At 45.6% G+C, this 27397-nt stretch overlaps 1 protein-coding gene across 2 annotated transcripts in view; it reads right to left on the reverse strand.

The window, feature by feature from the left end:
* The window catches only part of EPB41L4B (erythrocyte membrane protein band 4.1 like 4B), a 133209-nt gene that overhangs the window by 61350 nt on the left and 44462 nt on the right, over positions 1-27397 (reverse strand). Inside the window, exons 4-17 of one of the 2 annotated variants that reach the window (XM_012638552.1) lie at positions 25630-25672; positions 24701-24779; positions 22673-22717; positions 20788-20840; positions 15747-15867; positions 14540-14627; positions 14294-14382; positions 13931-14000; positions 13669-13838; positions 11234-11343; positions 9296-9326; positions 5766-5799; positions 1975-2039; positions 1-264 (exon numbers count right to left, since the gene is read on the reverse strand). In XM_012638552.1, coding sequence (XP_012494006.1) covers positions 117-264; positions 1975-2039; positions 5766-5799; positions 9296-9326; positions 11234-11343; positions 13669-13838; positions 13931-14000; positions 14294-14382; positions 14540-14627; positions 15747-15867; positions 20788-20840; positions 22673-22717; positions 24701-24779; positions 25630-25672 — 1146 coding nt within the window. In that variant the 3' untranslated portion in view covers positions 1-116. The remainder of the gene's footprint in view (positions 265-1974; positions 2040-5765; positions 5800-9295; positions 9327-11233; positions 11344-13668; positions 13839-13930; positions 14001-14293; positions 14383-14539; positions 14628-15746; positions 15868-20787; positions 20841-22672; positions 22718-24700; positions 24780-25629; positions 25673-27397) is intronic. The other variant, XM_012638551.1, reaches the window with a different exon arrangement.

Consider the following 27397-nt stretch of genomic DNA (forward strand, 5'->3'; position numbering starts at 1 on the left):
CTTTCAGAACTACTCCTTAAAGACACTTGTACGAGCACATCCGTGTGATGCCAAGACACTTTTCATGGAATGCAATGAAACCATGATGGTGAATGGAAGTGAGATGCTTCAGTCTGTCAAAGTGCAGTCATGAGTTTATCTCGATACATCATACTCTGCATCCCTCCTAAGTTCTTCTGGTTCTGGTCGTGCACATAATCAAAAGGGCTGTCATCTCCACTGGCCGATGCCTTCCAATGCGACCTGTCATCCTGAACGGATGGCCTGTTGTGTTTTCAGAGTGAACGATTAGTGGGAGGATGGGAGAAAATTCAGAAATGTGAGTAAAACAACACAAACACAAAGGAAGTGGGCAGGGGGAACCATGAACCACGTGAATGGAGATGGCTCACAAACGGAAATGAATGGATTTTCATTAGTTAGTATTTTAAAAATGCAGATCATCTATCAACTTCCAAGTAGAGCAAAGCTCTGTACATGGCTGAGTCATCATTTCTCAAAGGGGGTCTGGTGGATAAGTCAGTCTGGGGAAAGTACCACAGGACTTCGCAGAGCTTTTATCATGCTAATGTGCACCTTAAATGCCTTAGGCAGCACTTGCCAAAAGTGTTTGGACAGCTTGATGAGAGACAGAATGCTGGGCCCCACCCAGAGCCCGATTCAGGCAGTGGGGGGGGGCGGCGGGGGGGGGGGAGGCTGGGAACTTGCAGTAACAAGCTCCTAGGTGATGCCGAGGCCCCCCGTGGCGAAGCCCCCCAGAGAGGAGCTGTCTGCAGCTTTCCTCAGAATCCTGGCCATGAAAAGCTGGGCTAGGTCATGCCTCTGAAAGAAGCCAATATGATAAAGGAGGCAATGATAAGTACAGACTTTGTAAAAGCAATGTTAATAAAAATAGCACTTCTATACATCTTTTCCATTTCTCTTGCCTGGAAAAAAACCTACCTTTGAAATACAGAATGATCCCTCCACAAATCTAACTGGCTTTGAAAAGGTACATGAATATCAAGTGTTTATAATAAAATCTCACTGTTGTGTTACAGGATCCCCAACAAAATTCTATTTGCCTTGCTCTGAGCGGATTTATTTCCATCACTCCATTCTCCATAGTTTTTTCAAAGAGTATGAGGCTAGCAACCTCACCTTTATGCAAGCTGAATTCACCAACTCTGTTTCTGAAATAGCTTCACACATAAACACCAATTAAGACTGATCTAAAATTCAAATCTTAAAGGAACGTTTGCTTTCACAATGCTAGCCTTAAAAAAACTTTCAAGCCTAACTATAAACACAGTACAGCAGATGCCAGTTGGCTCAGGAGGGATTATGGGAGGTTAGGGCCAAGGTCCTTAAACGACAACCCAATGCCACTGTCTATCTGTAAAGCAGTTTTATTGAAACACAGCCACAGCCTCTCACGTATGGATTGTCTATGGCTGTTTCTGAGCTAAAATGGCAGGGCTGAGTAGTTGTGACAGCGACCACAAAGCTGAAAAGAATGACTATCTGGCCCTTTACAGAAAAAGTTTACTGACCCCTGGGTTTAGAAGAGCCATTGTCACAAAAAGCAAACTGTACCCCTCCATCCCTGAGAAAAAAAAAAATCCTTAAACAACAACAAAAATCCCAAAGGTTTAGTCACATTTTAAGTAAATGAATTCTCAAGACAGAAAATGTTACTTCGAAATTTTAAGTAACATCTCGAATACAAAACCAAACCAAAAATATCTGACGTTAGAATGTTTTTAAAAAATCAATTCTTTTTTATTTTTTATTTCACACAGCATACCTTTAGTGAGCCCCCACTCATCGCTAGCTTCCTTTGCTCTGCAAATCATCCGTCTCTGCCGTGACAATGCAACCCTTGAGAGTTGTGGCAGATGCAGACCTTCCAATCATAACTAACTAGAATCTGAACTTTCCTGGAGAAAAAGCAGAGCTTTCGAAGGCACAGCTTCCGTGAGCTCAAGCACTTACCTGACATTTGGAGAGTGAGGATGCCATCGGGGCTGGCTGGGGTGGATATTAGGATGATACTGAGGCTAGAAATAAAATACCAAACTTGATTATTTGACGACCTTTTAATTTCTATGGTCTTTATTCACTGTCTCTTTTCCTGGGGAAGGGGGGGCGGTGGTGAATAGAAAGGCTGTAACTAAACCCTGGCTGGGGGATGGGCGTTTCCCAGGATCATCGAGTTTCCTTCACTGACAAAGGCGCGGAAGCTGCCCTCGGAAGGAAGATGACAGCATCTGCCTTGAAAGAGGCCATCCAGAGTGTCCAAGACAGGCTGAATTCATCTCTCGCAAGGGAGCAGGCGGAAGGTGCCAGAAAGATGGGGAGAGTGGGAGGCAATTTCTCTCTTCAGAAACGATTTTTGTCACTGCTGAAAATGACGATGACCACGTGGAACAGTTACATCTGCACACAGACAAGGACTGGATGGGGACGCTACGTAAGGCAGCAGGGCTGTGGGTGAAAATTTTTTCTTTCTCCCTTGGTTTAAGCAATAAAAATAATTTTCTAAAATGTAATCCCAAACAAAATATCAAAACAAACAAAAATCTAGCCAGAGCACTTATTATCCTGATAAAACTGGAAGAAGGGAGGGAGGGAGGGAAGAAAGGAAGGAAAGGAAGAAAACGAAGGAAGAAAGCTGCCCATTTTAAGATAAGAAAATAGATCCAGACCGGTGACTCTCAAAAGGACCAGGGTGAATGACGCCTGCCAGGTAGCAGGTGCCCGTCCACTCTGGCCTGCAGAGGGCAGCGGCCCTAGACGTTGCCAGAAGTCACGGAGCTTCTCCAGGCTAAACTTTCCACGGGGCACATTCAGCCCTCCTGACATTTACGCCACTACAGTCTTGCCACCATTACTCTTAATGATTTCTTCCCCTCCTTCTCCCTCTCCTGCAGCTTTGGCTAACAAGCAAAGTAGCCAGCTCTCCGGTATAGAAAATTCTCAGCAATTCTGGTCATTCAATTTTCATGGACCTGAGATGCCCTTCCTGCCTACTCTGTATTCCAGTGGCCTTTCTTTTCTCCTTCAAAGGTGTCTGTCGGGAAGCTGAGTCTGCAGCCCCCCAAAGGACACGCTGCAGGAAAAAGGAGAAAGTACCTCCCAGCAGAGTGTGAGCACTCACCACAGCGTTGGCATCTCCCAGATGCAATCTCTCCACATTTCTCTCTTTTAGGGGATACAGAAACCCCCCGAGTTCAGACGATTTGCCCAGAGCCAAACTATTCCAGGTGTTTTGATCACACAGATCCCAAACAGGGCTCCACTCACTGGGTCTTCAACAAAAGACAACTGCACCCTCTGTTCTGTTCTCTGTCTTCAAACACAATCAAATCAGATTCCCCAGAGAGGGCTGGGAACCTCATCCACACACCTAGAAAAAGGAGATTCCAGACCCTTCCTCTGGTAATTTTTCTTTTTACATGCTCAACTGTCAAGAGTATTTTAACGCTAACCCAGGTGGTTCTCAACTGGTGTAACTGTGAAACAGGAAGCTAAACATCCTGTAGTTACAGGGACAGTCCCAAACAATGAAGAACTGTCCCTCCCCAAATGCCAGTAGCATTCTCATTGAGAACACGGTGATCCACCCTTTGCAGTTGGCTGACCTTGCTGCGCTCAGAATGAGATAAATGCTGCAACACCATCCTCCCGAAAAGCCTTCATGGCATTCAGATGCAGACCAGGTCGTTTCTCAGGACGTCCTCTTCCCAGTCTACTCCTAAACCCTGACAGAGCAACAGAGGACCTCTAAGACCGGCAAAGGTGCAAGGGACCAGTGGTTGCCAAAGCTGCTGAAAGAACAATGTCTTGATAACAGTTTCTGTAGATTTGATTTCAACAATCGCCTGGACGTTCACTCTAAGCAGAGAACGCACGGTGAGAACACACCCGAGAGCCTGGCGGGGCAAGGGCAGGGGCCGTGCTAAGCTGCTATGCTTCGTTTTTATTTTTTCTCCCTCAAGCACTGTGCTTGAATCACCCATCAACCACTTTTCCCTTCCCCTACAACATTCCAGTTACTCACAACTGAAAATCACTCAACAAAAACCAATCTGTGAATAAGAAGATTCAAGCACTCAAGGCAGGCAAGGAGAGCAGGAACCGGACTTCTCCCCTACCAAGTTCAAAGCACTTGTAACTTGTTATTCCCTCAAACTTGCAAGTCATTTCCAGGTTCTGCACACTGGGAATATGATTTCATGTATGGAAATCAATTATCACAATATTCTTCTGAGACATAATTTGGAAACCTCACGAGGATATACACTGGGATCTCACCCCCGTCTAAGGAATTAATATCTACATTGATGAAAGATCAAGAAAGGGGATATATTAGAATAAGGCTGCAAAGTGAAATAGTTTATGGAACAGCTTCATTACTTGTGACATTCAAATCCCGACTGATGACAGGGCACAGAAAACCCAGGAGAGTAGTGTCCCTTGGGCAGTCACACCCACCCAGGACAAGAGATGGCTCCAAGTTAGAAGTCATTAGACATGGATGCTGCTTCTAAGCACAAATGACCACCTAGGAAGTGAAGTACACATCACCAATCCAGGGGCCCCCGCCCAGCTGCTCCTTAGAACCACCGCAGGAGCTCAGAAACTGTACCGGTGCCCAGATCCTACCCCTAGAGTTTCTTCTTCAATCTTTCAGGGGTGAGGCCCAAGCACTGGTTATTTTTTTAAAGCTGGCCAGATGGTTTTAATGAGCAGCAGGACTGAGAACCACTGGTGCCGAAGGCTGCCAGTCGAGATCAGAGAAGGCACTATGGAGGAGGTGGCTTCCGAGCTGGTCTTTGAGAGATGTTTTAATGTACTGACAGGAGGCAAAGGACTTCCAGGCAGACATGCACAGGCAAGGGAACAGTGGGAAGAAACGATGGGGCAACAATTATGTAATTCCCTAGGAGCTGAACATATGGTGTGTGCTGGGGAGCGGTGAGAAGTTGGAGCCAGGTGGTAGAAGGCTATGAATGGCCAGAGAGAGGGATGTGCTTGATCCAGGCTGGGCTGTGGACCATGCCTTCCACTCTACTGAGCCCAGGTGGACGGGCAGGTGGGCAGTCTGGCTGGCCAGATTGAAAAGAGCAGAACACCCAGCCACCGAAACGTACCTGTGTTCCTTCTAGGTGATGCGCCTAGCACAGTGCTTTTTACAAAGTGGGTTCCAGAAACTACTGGTCCATTCATGTTAATGGGTTCACCACCACTCCAAAAAAAGGGGAGGAGGAGAGGCTAGTTTTTTTTATGGGGGGAAGGGACCAAGATGCAAATGATTTGGGGAAATGCTGGATTAAAAAAATAAAATGCGTATTTCTTGCAGGATTTCTCAGTACTTTACGCTCCAATGGGCACTGTAAAATCCAAGAAGGGGAATGAAGAACAACATTTCTCAAACATTTGACCAAAACATCCTTTCCTGGAGGCACGTCTCAAGAGACTCGTGTTCCCTAGGCCTAGAACACACTTTGACAAAAAGCTGCCTCACTTGAATGCCACTAAGAGATTGTGTCTGACCACCCAGAAACTTAAACATGTGTCCTCACACTTGACAAGGTTAAGAGAAACAGCCAGTTCAGACGGCCAAGAAGCAGCAGGGCCCAGGAGGAAAGCATTCCCCTCTTATTATTTTCTCAAAAAACACACACTGTTACTATTTCCTCAATATCTGATTTTAAATATAATGTCTACTCATTATGGAAAATCTAGAAACTTTGAGAAAACCTTTAAAAGCAGTATCTTACCTGGTAATTATGGACTTCAGGATTTGTCTTAGAGCTAAAAAAGAAAAGAAAAGAAAAATGTAACAGGTGGCAAAGTGGCATTATTATTCATTTATTTAATAATCATGAACTACTCCTACATGCTACCTGCTCCATTAGGAGCTTTACATACTATTTCTTTTTGGTTACTGGCTGCTTAAACAAACTTATAACCAGGGAAACTACAAATAGCAACTTTTCATTTGTCACTTTAGAGCTCACAAATAGAAGCAACTAAGTAATACTCCAGAATGCAGCCTTGATGTCACATTTTGGTGGCAAAAAGGAGGGTCTTTCATTTGGGCATGTCAAGTCATTTCAGGCCTGCCCTGGCATCGCTGGGTGGCCCCATGGCACTAGGAAGCTCTAAGGATGCTCAGAGATCTTTCCAGCTGGAAGGAGAGTCGCCAGTCACTCCTGAGCACCTATACCACTGGGCACTGGATACCTTGCCATTAAAAATGCCGCCAATGATCTGGCCCACTCTGGAGTGTTCACTCCTTACCAGGCCTGTACTGGAAACTTCACATCTGTTATTATTTAATCCACACAACAAGGCTATGAGGTCAACAAATGTTAACCGCCTCGTTTTATAGATAAAGGAACAGTTGCCTAACAGAGAATTAGGAAACTCACTCAGGGTCACCCAGCTAGTCCGTGGCAGAGCCAGGGCTGGAAGCCACATGTGCTTAATTCCAAAGCCTATCTTCCTTCTGCTAAACCAACATGGTGCTCACAGGGCCCCGAGAAAAGGTCAGGGCTCCTCGTGCATGATCCTATTTTGATGGAATCTTAACTGTAACTGCTCTGGTTTAAAAACAAACAAACAAACAAAAAAACGGAGCAGGTTGGTATAAAATACAGTGTGTTTAAAATGCAAACTCAACATCTGCCAGAAAAACCACAAACGTGGCACGATCATTGGGCAACCCTTGTTGCTAGAGTGGTATGCTTGAAATCAAGGGTTACTGCTTGCTTCTCCCACTCTGAGAGGGAAACGTATCATTATCGGTCTTGTTTGGGGTCTAAATGGCTCTGTGTTCCAGTTTTCAGAGAGGCCAGCGACAGAGCTAGGCTCGGGGCCAGATCACCTCCTGCAGGATTCCATCAGGTAGGTTAAGTGTTCTTCGAGGTGCTATTTTCCTGGTAGCACCTCTGCAGCCCGGGGCACAATTTCATCCATGGCTCCCATAGCAATCCTACTCACCCTGGGATCCCACAGGCTGTGAAGAGCAATTGAACAGCTGCGAACAGCAGTTATTAGCTCATTTGTTCCTAAAGGGTATATTTACCAGGGCTTCTGTGTGTGTATGTGTGTGTGTGTAGATTTTTTCTTTAGTTTGTTTTGGTTCCGAATATATAATCTCCACTAGATGCTAATAGGAAAATGTAATTTTATTAGGGAAAAACAAACAAACAAACAAAACAATCACCTCCTTAAAGAACAAAGGAAAGAAATGCCGTAACTTACAAGCTCCTAAGAATTAAAAGTGAGACACCCTGACAGGCTGAGAAAGATGTAGATGCTTTTTAGCCCACAACCTGCCAAGAGGAGCTTAGAAACAGGGCAGACCTGCAGACCTACAGCCAAACCATGCAAGAGCACTGCAGCCTCCTCCCACCCTCAGGGGCCGGGACACTGTGGGGCAGCACGACAGGACCAGAGCCCCTTCAGCACTGCAAGTACATTTGGAATCAGAGACTCGAGGCTGGGTTTCCAGCCATGTGATAAGAAAGGCTGGCTGTGTCCCTGAGTTATTTGACGATGCCTTGGAGCTACCCCGGCTGGGGAAGAGGCAGATGAGCCGACAGGCACTGACCCCTCTCCTCCCAACTCCGGTCCATCCAGAGTAGCTCCGTTTTCATCTTTTCTGTATGTTGGGCTTTTATGTCAGGTTTCTTCTGGAGGGTGAAAATCAGAGGGTAAAAAAGTTTGGGAGAACATTGATCTAGTCAAACCCCCTTGTTTGCAAAAATGAAAAAGGAGGCCAAGAAAGGGGAAGGCCTATGGCCCCAGAGCTGGGCTAGAGCAAAGCTGGTGCTAGAAAGGAAGTCTCCAGATGCCTCGGCCAGGACTGTTATTCCACATGCCATGTTCTGCCAACTGTCCTGGGAGCACACAGCACAGTCAAGCTGTGCCCATCTCGAAGGCCACCCTCCCTAGCAGCCTCGACACCTGAGCCTGGGATGACAGAGAGGCTGGAGTTCAGACCCAGGGTCAAAACAACTATAGCCTGTGGCTCTCTCACATGACAGCTCATCCACCTAACAAGTGAAAACTCATGTAAGAAAGACAGTTATTTCAGAGGGAGAAAGAGAGGCATATACCAGGTAGACTCACCTGGGGAGCTTTAAAAGATAGATATCTGGGTTCCGCCCGAGAGACTGAGCCAATGAGCCCGGGGTGTGGCCTGGCTGAGGGGGATGTTTCAGGTAAGTACGGCTCCCCAGATAAATCTAGTATCAGGCAAGATCCACAACACCTGCGCTAGGGAAGCGGCCATCAAACTATGCCCCACGGGTCAAATGTGGCCCACCAGTATCTGCGAGTAAAGTCTTACTGGTGTCCACTCGCGTTCGTTCATTCACACACCATCTACGGCAGCTTTCGCGCTACAGCAGCAGAGCTGAGTAGTTGTGGACGAGACGGCAGAGCCTGCAAAGCCCAAGATGTTTACTATCTGGCCCTTGCAGGGAAAGTCTGCTGACTCCTGCGCTGGAGATTTTCAGTCTTGGGATAAGTTCTTTTCCCTGCAGGAACTTCAGTAGAGGTGTTTAATGTCTTCTACAATGTGAGACTATAAAACCTGCACGTCACTGAGCAAATCCAGCATCTGCTCCCGTCTCGCTTCTGCTCACGAGCACAGCCCTGCCCTCCCGTCACTGCCTGGCACGCCATCGGCACGGCGAGCTGTACACGTGCTCTCACCTTCACCACCCCTGTTACAGTAAACAAAGCACGCAGCTACTCCAACAGAGCAGCTGTGTTTAAAAAAAAGAAACCAGTCTTAAAACCTTCTATTGTGTACTTATTGAAAGCCAGGAGGATGTATAGCCAGGCAGCAGGAAAAGGGGGAAAAAATGATTAAGTAATTGACGTTCTGATTTCATTGTATTAAGGTAAAAGTCGGCTGGGCTCAGTGACTCACGCCTGTAATCCCAGCACTCTGGGAGGCCAAGGCGGGAGGATGACTTGAGCTCAGGAGCTGGAGACCAGCCTGAGCAAGAGCGAGACCCCGTCTCTACTAAAAATAGAAAAATCAGCCAGGTGTCCTGGCGTGTGCCTGTAGTCCCAGCTACCCGGGAGCAGGAGGCTGAGGATCGCCTGAGCTCAGGAGTTTGAGCCTGCAGTGAGCTTGGATGACGCCACTGCACTCTACGCAGGACAACAGAGAGCAAGACTCTGTCTCAAAAAAAAAAAAAAAAACGGTGAAAGTCAGTGTTGCAAATAAATACAATAGTTGGAGAGGAGAGCTGTACTTTGGAGTGTGGGGGACAGGGGAGAGACTTACCAGAGCTGAGCCGCTATCACCGGGTTGCTTGCTTTAAAGGAAAAACAGAAAGTTATGACATTCTGGAGAGCTTTGTAACTTTCACAACACAATGACAGGCAATGGTCAGGAAAGAGACGTCAGCGATCACAGTTCCAGCCTGGACCCAGGCGGATCTGCACTGTGGCTACTTCTGCTTTCCTGAGGGAGAGTCAATTGTCTCTCCTAACAATTCACTCAGGAACCATCCTGCGAACAGGTTCTCAGGGGCGGGCACACTGGGAGGCAGAGAGAAAGACACAGTCCCTGCTCTCGAGGAGCTTGAGACAGAGACAGAGAAGCAGGTAAAAGGAAAAACAGCACCAGGTGATAAAGGATGAAATACAAGCGTGAGTCTGGACTGAGGGACCTCGGGGCAGGTGCGAGAGCGCGTCCGTGTGGAAGGGGGCCGGGATGAGGCAGAGCTTATTCATCTATACTCCATTTTGTTTTAAAAAGTGGCAGGGAAAAATCATTAAAGGCTTCACGAAGAAGCAGCTAGAACTCTGGGGGAAAAAAAAGCCAGAAAAATACAGGAGAAAAAAGAAGACAGAGACCAGGAAGGAAAGCGAAGAAAATGACAGAACCTGGGAGACCTCTAAAGCTGTCTGCTGGGGTCAAACCATGGGACGCCCACTCCCCGACTGCGAAAACCACTCCGGGGGTCTTTCCCTTCGTGCCTGCTCACACCTGTTAGGGACTGGGAGCTCACTGCTGTCTGGAGGTAGCTCTTTTGATCTCTGGACAATTCTTCCTCATACGGGGCTATTTCTGGACGACGACTCTGACCTGGCGGACTACGCACACAAGCACAAACCTCCTCATGGAGAAATAGCCCTGGAACAGAGGGAGCTCGCGCCCCTCCCTCCCTAGGTGCTGCAATCACACTTCATCAGCCCATCACCCTTCCCTGGACACACCCCCAACCTCTGGCCTTTCCGGAAGGTGAGGCCCTCTTTCCTGGGCTGTGGGCATCTTTCCTTCACTAACGTGGCTAAGAATTTCGGGCTGTCACGCTACTGCACTGTTGTTCATAAAGAAAGGTTACAGATTCTAGAAGGGAGCAGGTAGGGGTACCAGGTCCCTAGGAGGCCCACTAAGTCCCGAGCTGTGCAAGAAAAACGTGTGGATTTGCCACTACCAGCAAACCATATACAGAAAGGGCAGGGCGGCTGAGAGTACAGAGAGGCCTTTCTGTAAGAGAGCAAACAACTTCCTGCTATTGGGGCGTCCTGAATGGGGAAGCAGTCCAGTGCGGAGAGAGAAGAGCTATGAGGTGGGACTTGGAGGCTTGGTCCGGCGGAGGTGAGCCCAGCCTGCTCCTGCGCTGGCCAAGCTGCCACCATACCCCAGGCCTCACACAGGCGTGAGGTAAACGGCAGACAAGGGTCGGGGAGCTACAGAAAGGGGGAGGGGGCTGGCGTTTTGGGGCCTGGCTCAATTTAAGGGTGAGGTGTGTTTGCCCTGTCAGTGGGAACTGAGCTAAATGTCTACAAGTTTTGCATCTACTTGTACGTGGTCAGAATTCTGCTTAGCGGGAGCCTGGTGTCCCCACAAGATGGTGGAGAGAAGGGACTGAGTTTCCTTTCAAGACACGGTACCCTGTATAGGCAAGAAAGGTGCTTCCCTATGATACTCCTGAGTCCCAGGGCTTGGTCCCAGGTCTAAAAGCAGCACACGAAAGAAATACGGGAAAGGAGGAGAAACAAATGAGCACATCCAAAGGGGAAAGACTAATGACACAGGATGGCCGAAGTGATCTGATTCTCATTAAGAGACACCACTGGGACTTCTTTCAAAAGCTCCAGAATGGAGCAGAACTACAGGAAGTTTCTTCACAAGCTGCTTAACCAAGCTCCTTGGAGCTTAAGTGACTAAACCGTAATGTACAGCGCCAACACAGAAAGAAACACACACAACCTTTGAATGTCGAATGTCTCCGGGACGGATAACGTTTACTCGGCTTCCTCTCAAAGGTGCTGGTCCTTCGTAACCTGGTGCCGTGTGTAGCCTGATATTCCGTCCGCCCGCTGGGAAGTAAATATTTTATGGCATGTTACCAGTACCGGAATCTCAGCACATTACGTGTATTTGAAAGTACACATTTATTTCCAAGAGCTCTAAGTTACATTTCAACTTAGCTTGAAGTCGTTTGGTAAAGACACACTAAGTTCAGTCTTCCATTTGGAAATAAAACCTCCTTTGCCAAATCCAGGCTATATTACAGGGGCAGATATTTCCACCAAAGGACAAAACCTGCAATTTAGGTACCAGCCTAAATCGGCTGCACAAATCAAGCAGGTCTGAGCACTTGGAACATTTGATTAAGAGAACATTGATTTGCACATAAAATAACCTTTCATGGAACACACTGCGTAGACATTTCACTCATCTTTTAAAAGGCTGTTCTCAATGCCCACTTAACTAAACCTTGGCTTTCCTTGCTATGCCAAGGGAAACATTACTTATTTCACCAAGGCTTTCTGGGTTTCAACCAATGTGACACCCAGCTGTAGCTTCCAGGAGGTACGCTGGTTCTATCTGATTTACCCACCACTGCTTAATTTCAGTTGCTCTTGGTTTCTGATTTATGAGATGGAAGGAGCTGCTTGCCACCTGCTCTGAGTGCCTCCAAGGGGCAACCTCATCTCCAAACTTCCCTTTCCTTCTTAAATTTCTGGAAAAGCACAAGGGAGCGTGGTCTGGGCCAAATCCCAGGGTGGTTTTTTTCCCAGGAGGGAAAAGTCTGCCATGGCCAAACACCCTGACTGTCCTTCCCGCCTCATTCCACCTCAAATAAACATCGATATCTCTGCTAACCTCTACAGTTCTCACATTTTCCATTCTCCACAGAACCCCGTGATTCGATTCTTTCTCAAAAACGACTTCGTCTGGCCGGGCGCGGTGGCTCACGCCTGTAATCCTAGCTCTCTGGGAGGCCGAGGCGGGCGGATTGTTTGAGCTTAGGAGTTCAAAACCAGCCTGAGCAAGAGCGAGACCCCGTCTCTACTAAAATTAGAAAGAAATTAATTGGACAACTAAAAATATATAGAAAAAATTAGCCGGGCATGGTGGCGCATGCCTGTAGTCCCAGCTACTCGGGAGGCTGAGGCAGGAGGATCGCTTGAGCCCAGGAGTTTGAGGTTGCTGTGAGCTAGGATGATGCCATGGCACTCTAGCCCGGGCAATACAGTGAGACTCTGTCTCAAAAAAAAAAAACGACTTCATCTTTTTCCCCCCACTTGGAGCATTCAAAAATACATTCAAACAAAATAATTCTTTAAACAGAAGTACACAGCCATTTCCTTGCACAGTAGATAAATGTGAAATGAGCAAATCTTTTGGCATTTTAAATAGAGTTCAGGGACATGCCATGTGTGGGTAGAGGTTATGAAACCATGTCAAGTTTTAGATCTTGTAACTACGATTCTCAGATCTATAAATGTGCCTCGAAAACCAACCCTTGCCTTACACATACGCACACGGGCACACCTATCGATTCTGATTGCAAAGGTCTTGGATCAGATCACTGATGCTCATTTTTAACAAACACCCAGGGAGTTTTCATGCACTTTGAGAAACATGGTCTTAGAATCATAAGCAAAAATACATCAGAATATGCCCTCTCTGTCTTCAGGCTCTTTTCACGTTCAAATATGTACCGAACCTAGCCTGGGTCACACACACACATTGACATCTGCTTTCATTCTGAATGGTCCCAAATTTCTTGACGTTGGCATGTGAAAGGCAATACAGGAGCAGTTAGAAATTTAAGAGCCAGACTGCCTGAGGTTGAACCTCGGCTCCACAACTCACTGGCTTTGTAAGGGTGTCACTTTGGGCAGCTTATGTAATGCCCCGGGCCCTAGTTTCCCTCTCTGTAAAATGGGGATAATCAACGTACCTTACATGAAGAGTTCTAGTACAATGCTGTCCAACAGAACTTTCTGCAATGATGCTTTGCCCTATGTCTGCACTGCCCAATGCAGTAGCCACTAGCCTCATATGGCTCCTAAGCACTTGAAATGTGGCTAGTGAAATGGAAGAAACACATCTTAAAATTTATTTAATATTCACTCACTTCAATAGCCACATGTGGCTAGTGGCTGCTGTAGTGGACAGCAGAGCTCTGGCTAAATGTCAGCTACTAACAAGTTTATTATTAGTTCCACTTTATCAATGAGGATATGGAGGCCAAAAGAGCTTTAGTGACTTGCCTTAAGAAAGAAGCGGGGACTGGACGTACCACCCACATCTCCGGACTCAAATCCACTGTTCCATTCACACACACAAGAAAAATCACAGTTGCCCTTCTTTGAAACACGTGACTCACGTTGCAAAAAGAGGCTCCTCACCTGAATCTGAAGCGAGAGCCCAGCCTGATGAAGTCGGATCTGTTGGATTTGCTGTTTCCCGGCGTCCGCAGTCGGAAGAAGGCATGATGCTCCACCGCACACTTCCACAGGTGCTTGCAGGTCCGGGCACTGTCTAACCGGAACACAAACGTGTGCTCTTGCTCACGCCCCTGCAAGGGGAAGCACGAGGTCCTTGTTTGGGCATTTGTCACATCGGTGTAGGGTTATTCACAGCCGGGGGAAAAACGGGAGCGAGACCTACCTGATCGTCGTCCTCGACCACCACGAGTGTCAGTTTGCTCTTTTTAAAATCCATCTTGGTAATTTTAGGCCTGGTCAGAGAGAAAGGATTTTAAAAGCCCGGTCTGCAGTAAAACTATCTACACATCAAACAGCAGTTTCCTTTCTACTTTTTAAGCTTAGATTGACTCAAAAGGAATCATTCATTCACATGTGATTAGCCAGAAGCTCCAGGGCGACTGCCATACACCCACAACGACAACGGTAAGGTGCGCTTTTAAAACGCATCTGGGTGTTGCAGGTATCCCTCAATAATCATCCACCACATAGAATTCCACCACAAAATAGGAAAAGACATTTTTAATATTAGACAAAACTAAATTACCAAAAGAATAAGCCTATTTTGTTAGCTCCTTCAAAGATTAATATGCCTGTCGGCGTCAGTCCCAGAGAATATTCACAGCCATCTCTGCCCTACAAACAAACGAAGTGACAGTCGGTAGAAGGTTCTAACAGGTCGTCACAGAGCAGAAAGCAAAAACAGTTTCCTCACCACAAGTTACTTTGTACACTGTTTATACATCTTTCAGTAACAGCAAAACCGAATTACTTAAACGCACACAGTTCTTACCCTGACAACGTGCATGTCTACCCCATACATTTCCAGCCACTTCGCTTTATTCAGATAGGAGAGTTCCGCCTGGGCAGGGCTCTTTCCCCTTAGAAAAACCAACGGAAACACATGTAAACTGCGACTCGGTACACCCACAGGATTCTGAAGGGCACGGCCACGTTATGGAACGTTATATAGCAATGAGGGATACTGGATTATAATAATGCATGTCGATCTCCAATAATACTGTTAATTGAACAGAAAGATCACAAAACAGTACTTATGATCATTTAAGGAAACAAGACGACGTTGTTTCGTGTAGATGTGTATATGTGAATGCAAAGGGAAGAGGCTGGAAGAATACACAACAGACTGCCAACGATGGCTTCCTGCAGGGAGGAGACTGGGTGTGTATTTGTGTGAGTGGGGTGGGGTGGGGCGACTACAACCACACACTTCTGTGTTGTTTCAGTGTTACACCATGAGAATGCACTAATGCCACCTTTCATTAAAAATCTCACAGGAGCTTTTCAGAATGACTAGGGGACAACAGGAAGCTATGCTAATTTCCAGAGTCCAAGAGTGACTTGCAACAGGCAGTGTTTTGGGAAGATGGGATGGGGTGGGGGGAAAGGTTAACATCTGGAAATCACTAAGTAAGAGACAGTGTTGGTAGTCTAGGCATCAAAGTGGAGACTGCAGGGGGAATGGAGGGAAAAAACCAAAGGGATAAACAACTCAGCTGGACTTGGGTGTGATAACCACATTTCCTGAAACGTAACAACACATGGTCTCGAATGTGTGTGTTACTATACAACACAGTGTGTTTCTAAAATGTTTGCTCTGGAAGGTTCAGGCCCTGGAGTCATCAGAGACACAGGTGTGGGGGAGTGTGTTGAGGCAGCATCTCCTGATATCCACACCTGGGTGTTGCCAGGATGGCCCTGACACCGCTGGCCACGACAAGCGAATCAGAACCAGGCTCTGTATTCAGAGAGAGAGAAAGAGTATGGTTTGGTTCTTGTTGCACATCTCTCAAAAGTGAGATGACATGGGGGCCTTTGGAGGAAAAGACGGAAGCACAGGAAAGAAGTTAAGAGTTGGAGCTGCGGTTTTACAGTCACCAACGGAGCAATTCTACTGGTGGATAAAGGAGTCTGACAAACGCTTATACATGACAAAATAAGTAAACATATCACAATGCTAGACAGTAGCATCAAGGTACCTGCACTCTTTCCATCTCTGGAAGATATCAAATTCCATTGCTTCTGTCTGATTTGGAGTGAACCGAAACTCAGACACAAGCTCTGGTGTGTGTTCCGGAAGCTCGCACTCCCCAAGCTCTGCTGCAAGTTTCATAAAAGGGAGGAAAACAGGAGACATTGAATGCTTTCGGTTATTGCTGCAACCAGGTCCAAAGGCATTTTGCATGATTATAAAGCACAGGCACCCCCTAATGTATCTCTCTCTCCTTTCAGGAGGATCTGTCATTTGGTAGCCATATATATACTCGAAATCCCCAAGAAGCATTCTAATGCCCTCCCCATCGGGTGATACACCATCGTCTTAGTTATTACTGTCTTTCTCCCGACTGTTTTCTTCCACCCAGGGAGGACCCAATTACATTTTCCCCATGAAGTGGTAGAACCCTGAATTTGCAATAAAAGGCAATTGCAGGGAGTGAGGATCTGCCTAGAAACATCCATTTAACAAGGCTCTCGTTAAGGGTAGGTCAGAGCAGCACTTCAGGGGCCGCAGTGCTGGAGAGGATGGATCAAGAATTCCGTACATGCAGAATCCAGGGGGGAAATACGGAGGCAGGGAGGGAGGAGGAGGGAGAGAGGAAGGGAGTCAGGCAGGAGGGGTGAGGGCTGCAGGAGCAACTGCGGCAAGTCAGGCAGAGCCTGGGAGGGAGACGGTTGTGCAGCAGCCACGTGCGTTAGCAACCCCAGCAAAAAGCCCAAATGATGCCACGAGGCCCTTGCTCTAGCCAAGTCCCCCACAGAATGGAGGGCCAGAGGACACGGGGCCCCCTCCCTTCAGAGCACAGATGAGAAAACCCATTCTCCCCAGCCCCACCCTGCAGCTCAGGAGGCAGACTCCAGAATGAATAGGAACCTCCAGAGATCCCTCTCATACCAGGCTACACCACAGACCAGCAGCACTGACATCCCCTGGGAACTCACTGGACAAACAGAATCTCAGGCGCCCCCCCCAGACCTACTCAAGCAAGACCTGTCTTTAACAAGATGCCCAGGTGATTGGCAGGCAGGTTTGTTGGGAAAGCACTGATCTACGACAGTGGTTTTGCACTTGAGCGTGCATCCGAATCTCCTGGTGGGCTCCTTAAAACATGCATCACTGGGCCCCACCCGAGAGTCTGATTCCGTAGGTCTGGAATGAGGCCAGACAAAGTACATTTCTGACAAGTTCCGAGGTGGTGATGCTGTGGGAAACACTGCGATAACCTCTGCCTCACACATCAAACCCTATCAACTGACCAAGTGGGACCTGCCTCAGCACCTCCAGTGACAGCCACTTGCTATGCACCCAGCACCCCTTGTTACCCCCTGCGGGCCATGCTGGGCCTGGCAGGGGCTTCTAAGTATCCCAATCCCACAGCCCATTTTCAGAAGAGGAACTCCAGCTGACCCGCAGGAGAAGTAGATAAAACATCCCTGTCCATACGGAGGAAGCAATAATAGCAAAGGGATGGTGGAGAACTGTATGAGACAATGTCTGACACAGAGTAGGGACCTAGAGAATGTCTCATCTGATGGCAGCCCCTAGCCTACACCTGCAACTCTGAATTGGACTGTAGCCCCAAAACCAAGGCCCAGGGCAGTCTGGGGCAGGGCGTGCAGAGGCATGGTATCTTGGGCAAAGACACAAATGCAGACTCTGTTCTGGAAATAACATTTGCCCAGAAAAGGTGGGGGCTGGGCTCCCAAGGTCAGAGGCCACCACTGACCTCTGTCCTAGAGGTCACTCTGAAACTAGGGATCTGGTAAGGCCAGAAGGGCAGTCTGGTCTGGAAAGAGATTCCCTGGATACGAACCACCCTTCCCCTTCATCCAGGGGCCAAAGTGAGACAACAGAATCCTGCATTAAGCAGTGTTTCTGGACAAGACAGGCTTAACTGTGCCTAACACAGCAAATCCCACCAACTGACCAAGCACTTATGGGAGGACAGACAATGACAAGGTTTCCCCAGTGTGTTCAGACCAGGCAAGGGGGGCTGGTGTCCCATCTCACCATTGTTGGACTTAAATAGGCCTGAATGATGCCTGGTACACCCATTCTGAGGTAGCATGCCTGCCTTCCAGGAATTTGCTGGAAAAACTTGACTCATCACTCAGGCTGCAACCTCTGTAGGCCAGGCCCCAGCTCCAGGGAGGCTGTGCAAAGTGTGGAAACAGCTCAGACACAGGAGGGTTGGAATCCCAGCTCTATCATATGCTATTGTGTGGCCTTGGGCAAGTCACTTAACATCTCTAGTGCCTTATCCGTAAAATGGGAATTGTTACAAGCAAGAAACAAGACCACAAGCATGTAATAAATGACCTTCCCATTCATCGTCCTCCCTTTTCCTTTTTTTCTTTTACCCAGATTTCCAAATCTACCACAAATTTAGCTCCCCAAAGAGTACAGCATCCCTGCAGGGCCACTGTATCACCATTGAGGAGGCACCATTAATCCAAGGACAACCACAGCAAGACATGCTTGCAAGGCTCAGGTGCCGGAGTGACACACCCTTCACTCTACTTAAACCTGCAGACACTCTAGTGATCCTTAGCGTCTGGGGCAAGCTGGCTCGGACGTGGCTGAAGGGAAAGCAGGCTGAAGCATTTACAGATGGGAAGGGGAGAGGGGAACACAGCGACAGTGTCACAAGAGCTTTCCCCTGTGTGTTTGTTTTCAAAGCCTTTTTATTTCTATTTGACATAATAATTGCATCTTAAATGACACTGATGTCGTGGGTAATTTCTCCAAGAAAGGCTCTGGGATGGCTGACTTTACTCTTGTCTGCCTCGGCTCTGGGGCAAGGTTCTGGTTCTACTAGAGCTGGACTTGGGGCACCACATAGGGACTGGGGTGATGATCCATGTACCTCATCCTCTCATCACTCAGGACAACACACAAGCTTGCAATATTGTGTCAATGGGTGGCCTTAGGAGGAAAACTTTCTAGTGGATAAACGGCCCCAGGTCCGACATGGATGCTCTCATGTCATTAACTACCTCCTGACGCCTACTGCTGGGCCGCCAAGCCTGATAGTATGACCTCTGGCAGATGAGAAACTCTCAGGTGGATGAAGGCTACTTGCTGAGTTGGTGAACTCTGTACTTGGCCGGGGTGCAGAAGCCACCACCACGTTCCCCAAGCCACGCATGTCCTATGGCATTTAACATAGGACTGTCCTACCAGAGAAACATGGCTATGAAGCACTAGGCGTTATATTTGGCACAGATGGCTACAGATGATATTACTGCCACCTCCCCCACCAGTGGCTTCAGACCACATGGGAGGCTCCCCTTTCAATCCAAGTCCTTGGGGATCTCTCCAACTTCATTCATTCAATTCACTTTGCGCTTACTAAGCAGCTACTATACGCAAGCCCCCATTAGATAATAAAAGGTGACTAAGGAATGAAAGCATCAGGTAATGGGAGTATCCTGCAGCCATTAAAAACCATCTTTATGAGTGCAAACATGACAAAACACATATACTAAAAATACCAAGTAAAAACATCACATAAAAATTAGCTTATGTCTCTAATCAGAATTACATTTTTAAAAATCCACTCAAAACTCATAGATTGAAACTCTGGTTATCTGTGGGTGGCAGGACAGTGGGTTCCTTCCTTCCTTCTACTTGCCGGGTTGGTGTGTTGTCCTGATAGTCTGTAGTAAAAGTGTGTCCTAATTCTATAATTTGAAGACACTTTTCAGATCAACTTTTTTTTTCTTTCTTTTTATTTTAGCGTATTATGGGGGTACAGACGTTTAGGTTAAGTATGTTGCCTTTGCCCCTCCTCCCTCCCTAACTCCGAGCTTCAAGCGTGTCTCAGATCAACTTTTAAAAGTTGGTAAAACACAAAAGTGGGAAGTCAAATCTTACGGTGTTTATAAATAATTACTAGTTATGGCCGAATACATCATAATTCATAATCCAACAGAGACTGATGCACACACTGGTAAACGAGTGTACATCTGTCTACCTGATGCACTAATGACATCCCGGATGTGCAGTCACACATTACTATTCTTGCAGTTAGTGCTACAGACTTCAGCACGTGCTTCCTATGCAGTTTCAACTACAATCCACCAGGGTATCACACAGATGAACAGCCAATGTTGACAATCGTGCAGGCAAACCTCTCACCACGCGGTTCCCACCCACATGCTAATGATCCCCCATCGATGTTTTTAGCCTGACCTCCCTGAACCAGCCAGATTCAGATACCCAAGAAACTGCTGGAGCTTCTGACACCTCTCAGCCAAGAGGCCCCACGCAGACTGTCTCCTCCGCAGGAGCCCAACTCTTCTAACCACTCACCACTGCCACCGCCCACCCTCGGAAGCAGCCTGTGAGTCATCTCGGACTCTTCTCTCAACACCCAAGCCTCATCACCAAGTCCTTCTCCCTGCACTGCCAATGCTGTTTCTTGGGAGGGTGGGGGGTGCTGTTGAGCACAGTCCCCACCCTAGTCAGTTTCCCTGTCCCTCTATTACCGCAGCACCTCCTCACTGTGCTCCCAAGCCCCAGTCTGGGTCCTGTTCGAATCCCTTCTCCCCATAAACCAGCCTGGCCTTTCTAAAGCACACATCTGGCCAGGCCTGCCTCCCTCTTGACAGCCTTCCAAGGCAGCATTGCTGACCGCATGATATTCATGCTCTTTAGGTGGGGTCCGGGATCATCCACCTATCCATCTTCTTGAACTTCACCCTGCAACACCACTCAATTGCTCCTACCTCTCTGCACTTTGGTTCTGTGCCCTGGTTCTTTGATTCACTGTCCTCTCCTCATCCCCCCGCAGGCCTTCCTCTCCCGAGCCTCCTGCACATCTCTGTTCCTGAAGGAACCACACCGTATTCTATGTCTACCTTCCTCACTGGACTGCAAGCTACTTGGGGACAGAGACTGTGTCATATTCGTTTATATCCCCAAAGCTGAATACTGGGCCTGGGGCACAGAAGACACTCATTTGCTGAAAAGAAAAGCAATAACATTAAAATGCTAATTACTATTAAAGATTAATGTACCTTGTAGACAGAGAGCAGCTAACTCCACAGCTGTTTCATAGGGGCATTTCAATCTTGAAAAAAAGAAAAAAAATTAATTCTAAATAGGAACTTAAGTACTCATAACCATACACAATGTCATTAAAATCATTTTTCAAAAGGCAGTGATATATAGATAGTGATTTTTGCTGTCTACATTAAGGAATGCAAACAAGTTCACTAACACTACAAATTTCCCAAAGTCAGTTCTCATCGTGTAGCAAAATAGTCCAGGTATAGTTTCTATCAACCATGTAGGCAATTTTACTGAATTTGGTAAGAATGAAGAAGTTTAGAAAACAAAATGAAAAGCATCCCTTTGCCTTATTATTTTTAAACTAATTTTAAATTTACTTTATCTTGATATAGTACATGCGTCTTTTAAAGCTGCCTTCAATCTTTCCTAAAACAAGGTCGTAGTGTTAAAAATAAACACAGACACCATATCTAATGCTGCCAGGACAGCTGGATACACTCAGAATTCTAATAAACACCGAGGCAAAGCCATAGAAGAGTACTACTGCAAATCCAGTGATCTCGTTCATACTTAATATTTCAAATTTAGCTAGAAAAATAATAATGACATACATTGGTATAGCACTTCATAGTTTTCAAAGCCTTTTCACATATATTATCCCTTTTGGCCAATGCATCAAGTTTGCAAACCTCTAGGATGGGTGTTGCCAGCCCCCCTCGCCCCTACTCTCCCATTTTACAGATGAGGAACTGCTTGTTGAAGCGTTGTGCCCAAGGTCATCCCACACTGGTAGGAGGCAAGCTGATACTAGAACGCCATTCTGCTTTGAAGTACAGTAAATCAGGCTGAAGTGCATGTAAACTGCAAAGTACTGTACAAATGTAAGGTGTTGCCATTAATATTTTTCCAAACTGAAGACAATTTCTAGAGTTACGAGGCCTTTAGTATGAGGAGCACAGTATGGAAAGAGAGAGAGAAAGAGAGAGATATTAAAAAAAAATACACACACTCATAATACACACACCAACCAAAGTGTATTGCATGGCTAAATAAGGCAAATGTATACACTGTACAATCTTCTTGTTCTATGGAGTATGTTCCACAGAGATTTTTATAGCACAGATTCTATTGAGAGTTTGCAAATTCAGAAATTACATTTTAAATTTCCTTCAGATCATATTCGAAATCAGAATATATTCTTGTCAATATCAGGAATTGCTTTTTAGACTCAATACAACCTTAGTTTTTCATGTAATAGGAAATATTCAATACATATGCTGAAAAATGACACAATTATAAAAGCTGTGACTGTTGAAATCTCCTATCTTTAAAATAAATTAATATTGCATGTGAAATCAACCACTTCAGTGCCAATGTCTCTCGTGCTCAACAAGCATTGTGTGTAGCCAGGGGCCTAATATTTAAAAACCGTTTTTAAGTGGGGAGAAGGAAGTGAGATGAGATGTCTAAACCTCTATCGGAATCAGAACACAATCTCTTTACATTACTTAAATGCAGATGGTGATGAATGAGAATTTTTGACTGTCCAAATACTTGTAAGTGTATACATACTAATAACGTATCTTGCTTGCAAATACGACAAAAGCCATTATGAATGGGACAGTGATGTGATCAGGGAGAGAGTTATTCCCAAATACACATCACTTAAGATATTAAATGCTCTTGGAAATGCTTCAAGCCATATAGTAATCATTTAAAATAGGATGATAATGACAGTGATACAAGTATTAGACTCACTTTACAATGCCTGGTGCACTTTTTTTTTGAATTTTGAAAAGGGAACAAGGGCAAAAGAGTTAAAACAGTGAATTATTTTGAAATATACTATGATCTAGCCCAGGTTAAGAGTTAGAACAAAAACATACTTACTTTCCAGAAAGAATGTCATGCCTGAGTTGTAAAACAAACAGGTACCTGACAAACATATACAAAAGTCAACAGAAGGTAACTCCTTCCCAGCCACTTCCAATCCCCAACTTCCCAGCACAAATCCCACCCCACCCACAGCATGGAATTTTGCATTGTAAAAAGGGAGTCCAAACCAAATGAGAACTTTGGTGGAAGCATCTCCTCTTGGGTTTCCAGGAAGGCACCCCAGAACCTAGCTAGGAAGGCAAGTGCGTGTGGGGAATTTGCAAGATACTTGGAGGATGGAACATGGAACACTGCATGGTCCAGTGAGTGACAGCCTCCACAAGCCCCTGGGTGCTCGAGAAGAGAGCCAAACGTAGCACACAGAGCGGGGCACACAGGCATGCAACACGTCCACCAAGACAGGCAGCGCAGCGAGGGAGCCGCTGGGTTTGGCTCTCAGCCAGCGCCACCAGCCCACTGCAGATCGGGTGCAGCTGATTGTAACAAAAAGTTTGCAGCTGACTGTAGTCAGCAACTGCTTGAGGCTTTTTTTCCTGATGCAGTTTAGCTGCACACTCTGTCTTTTAAAAAACAAAATAGGCACACACGCAGGCACACATACACACAAAACAAGAAAAATCCTGGAATCAGACTGCAACCAGTTACAGGGGAACAAAAAATGGGGAAGAGGCAGCAAATAACACAAGTGAGGTTTACTTAGGTAAAAAATAAATGTCTTGGCTTAAATAAGAGGGTTTTTTTTTGTTTGTTTTTTTAACCAGGAGCATGTGGGCATCGGAACCACTTACGGTGCTTTGTAAAAATCAAAGCTGCCCATGCTCTACTCCATCCCTACACAATCAGACTCTCACACGCAAGATTGGCTCCCAGGAATCTGATTTGTTCAAAAGCTTCCCAGGTGTTTTTGATTTATACAACCCAGGTTAAAAACCACTGGCTGTGATGACACCTAGTTTCATAAAGGACTCTGAAGAGGAACACTAGTATTATTGTTTGTCAGAAATGGGGGGGAGGGGCACTAAAGGTTCTAGTACATTCCAGAATGTTCCTGCTTCCTACCAAGGGCTTGACTTCTACTGAACTTCACTTCTGAAATTAAGGAAACTATCTGTATACTCCTATCAAGGGGGACACAGTGTTGACATGGCCAGAACTCCCAATTCCTCTAGGAAAACCTAATTATAGAAACCCAGTTGGCCCTTCCTGTAGGGGAATGGTGATAACCAGTCAGTCTTTAAAGCATTCCTTAGGTGGTCATCTCCAAGCTAGTGGCCAGCACCATGGACCATCCAGCAGCCCATATGTCCCCAGTGAAGTCCATTCCATAAACAATGCCAAAGAAGCCCTGGGGACATCAAAAGCAGGAAAAGGCTAAGTAGAGAATTTCACTGATGGAAGGGCGGCTGGAGAGAAACTCCACATTTAAAATGTCACTTAAGTTCTCTTTTCATCTACCCTGTTTCTGAAGTCCAAGAGACAGACATAGGCAGACACAACGTAAAAAAATTCAGTGGGGCTGAAAGATAACATGAAGAGATTCTAATAACTTTGTTCTAATCAGTGCAGTTTTTAAAAAGAGAGGGTTCCTTATATCGTAACAATTTTTCAATCCCTTAAAAAAATAAGATGGCTCCAATCACAACTTGGTAGAAGGGCGGGGGGGGGAAAGATGGCAATTTTGGACTGAGAAACATTCTCCCAGTATCTGTCTTCCCTTTTGTAGCTGAGACAAAAATAAAACACCACAGAACAACCAACCAATTTACCCAAGGTCCAAGAAAATAGAAGTGTGACAAGAAAATAAATCTCCTAATTTCCATTCACTAAGAAAAATGTCAAATTAAGGAAAGTTGTGGATGTTCGACAGAATACAGAAGCAGAGGAAAAGTGCTAATAATTCCTGCTCAGAAACATAAAGACAGCGGACAGAAAGGAGAGGAAAAGCCACCATTTAGAAGACCCGTAAATCACACAAAAGGCAAGTAGTACGGGGTGAGAATCTTGTTCCACATTATGTCCTACCTTGTAAACTCTTCACGAAGATTGTTCGGTTCTGAAGAATAGTATTTAACTCGAAAGTGCAAAGCATAAGCAGGTCCAACTAAACATGTGGAGATGGAAGGTTAAAGATGTTTTTCCCCCAGTTTTGAAGATCACAGAATGGACAAAAGGAAAACACGTTAAATCTATAACACATTTCCTTCCCTCTACATTGGGAGGGTGCAACTAGGCATGCAAAGCTAGTAAGTTCTTTTCAATCCTAGTTTGGAAAACGGAGCTGGACTTCTGTGTTGACTAAGATGGTTTAGCTAGTAACCTCATTCTGGAGAACAACCCTAATGATCTAGATGAAATTACCAAGAGCTGACATTCTACTTTCATCCCTCGATGCCACGGTACTCCAAATTGTATACCCACTTTTTACAAAATACAACGTGGGCTAAAGGAAAGTGCTGCATAAACTGCAAAATGTTCTGTCATCTAAAAATACAGTAAAAATACCTTACAGTACTCTTAAGAGAACATACATTTTGAAAAAATTATCCGAGCACAAACAGCATTAAAGAAACGTGGTTACCACACCTGTAAGTCGGAAGAGCTGCGGCACACTACCAAACAGCCCTCACCTTCTGAGGCTGGTTTGTAACTCATCAGAAAGGGAATATAATGGGTGTAAAGTCATGTTTCTGAATAGTATACTAATCCGTTCTCATTGGCAGAGATGTCTGATTTCAAATGACAGCGCAGTTGGTTTTTCAGTATCTACTAAAAACTCTTATTCAAATTTTAAACTCTAACCTTTGGCGAGCCTTAAGAAATTAAAAATCATCCACTTAAAATGGAATCTATTTTAAAATGCTTCCAAGTTCTAATGAAAACACCCCAAAACATTGGCAAAGGAGTTTACTCTCAGATAAAAGAAATAAATGAGGCGGCTAAATTCTACTTACTTTTCATCTGCTTTTTTATGGGTTTGGAATGATCCAGCCAGTGCTGAGGGAAAGAAAAACATTTCTTTAGGAATAAATAGTTCATCAGTGAGATTATATAGCCCTCATCGTCTCCTCCCCTACACACTTTAGTAATTCTGCCCATGAAAACCATGGATTGGACCAGATCAAGAGTTCTAAGGCCGGGAATATGCAAACTGCTTGGGGACTGTTTAAAAAATTCTGTGCACCTTTGTGGGGAGAGGGCTCCCAGTTTCTGAAAGCTTTATAAGGAGGTACCTGAAAGAAAGAACTTAAGACCCATTAACTAATTGATCTGCAAAGTCCCTTCCCATCAGTGGAACCACTGCCTTTTCCTTCTGAGTTTCTCAAGTTACGGTCAATCTTCTCCAATAATTCCAAGTCTCCATTAAGCTAGCAAAAAGCACAAGCTATAATGCCAAGAATCTCTCATCATACATTGGTCATGTAGTTGTCACCCTAAATCCTTAAAATTTATAAAACCAAAATTCATGGCCCTCTTTATTCTTTTGCCAGGAAAATGACCCATATTGCAGATGGAAAGATGAGCAGATATTTGCTTAAGAGCACAGTGCTCTGGTCAATTAGGGCATGTTAACTTCCTCTAGTTTGTAACCAGAAAAACCGCTTCAGTCTTATCAGTCTAAGGAGATTACAAAACCATTTGTCTCATATAAAAGTTTCTCTGTAATGTTAAAGTTGTTAATATCATAGGCAAGAATAGCCTCAGCAACTAAAGTTCCATAGAAAACTACATGTAGGAACATTATAGGATCAGCTCTTCTGGGCAAACACGAGCCCCTGGAGACCAGGGACCGTGCACTTCATTGTGTCTGTGCTTCCTGTGCCAGGCACAAAAGTATGGCACCCAACAGGCCCTTGTTAGATTCTTAAGAAACACATAAATGTTAAAAATAAATTATTTTTTTAAATGAGGCAAATAGGGACTTTTTCCATCACATTTTGTAAACTTAATGCATGCTGGAAGTTTCCCATTAGAAAGACAGCTGGGCTGTCGGGCTTTCTGGAAATAGCCAGAGCAGGCTTCTCACTAGCTATTCTGCTGACGACCCATGGACTTCTACAAGCAATCAAACTCTGCACATTCTAATAACGAGAAAGGGCGGGACCACATTAGTACCGTGTACTCCACTCCTAACCGAAGAGCCCATTATGACTGTGTAGGAGGAGGGGGATAAGGAAGCACAAAAGCAAATAACAGATGAGTTACAACACAATGAGCCAGGAGCAGCGCAATGGGAGAGTGTGGGCTTTAGTCATCGCGACTCCTGGCTAGGCAACCACGTGATATCACCACGGCAGGATGCATATCTCCAAGGCACACGTACAGGATGCTTTATCTCACTGCTAATAGCTTTCAATTGGAAATGACCTAAATGTCCATCAACAAAGACGGATTAGAAGATGGATCATCCTTATAATGAAATACTATTTAAAACTGATGTAGGCCTGTATTTATTGATGTGGCAAGAGACCCACAGCACAATGTCAGATGAAAAAAATATCAGGTAGTATCTCATTTCTCAAAAATTATTATTTTCTATCAAGATATGTCCAGAAGATTTGTGGAGGGATTTTTATGGATGGCGGGGCTGTGAATACTATTTATTTTCTTTTTACGTTTCTGCATAATTTTTCATTTTAATGATAATCTTATTTCCGGGGGGTGGGCTAGGGGCTGGGCTGTCATGTCTATATTCATTCAGTGTTGGCCTGTCAGGCAGTT

This window comes from Propithecus coquereli, unplaced genomic scaffold (genome assembly GCF_000956105.1).
Source record: "Propithecus coquereli isolate 6110/MARCELLA unplaced genomic scaffold, Pcoq_1.0 Scaffold130, whole genome shotgun sequence".
Taxonomy (NCBI): domain Eukaryota; kingdom Metazoa; phylum Chordata; class Mammalia; order Primates; family Indriidae; genus Propithecus; species Propithecus coquereli.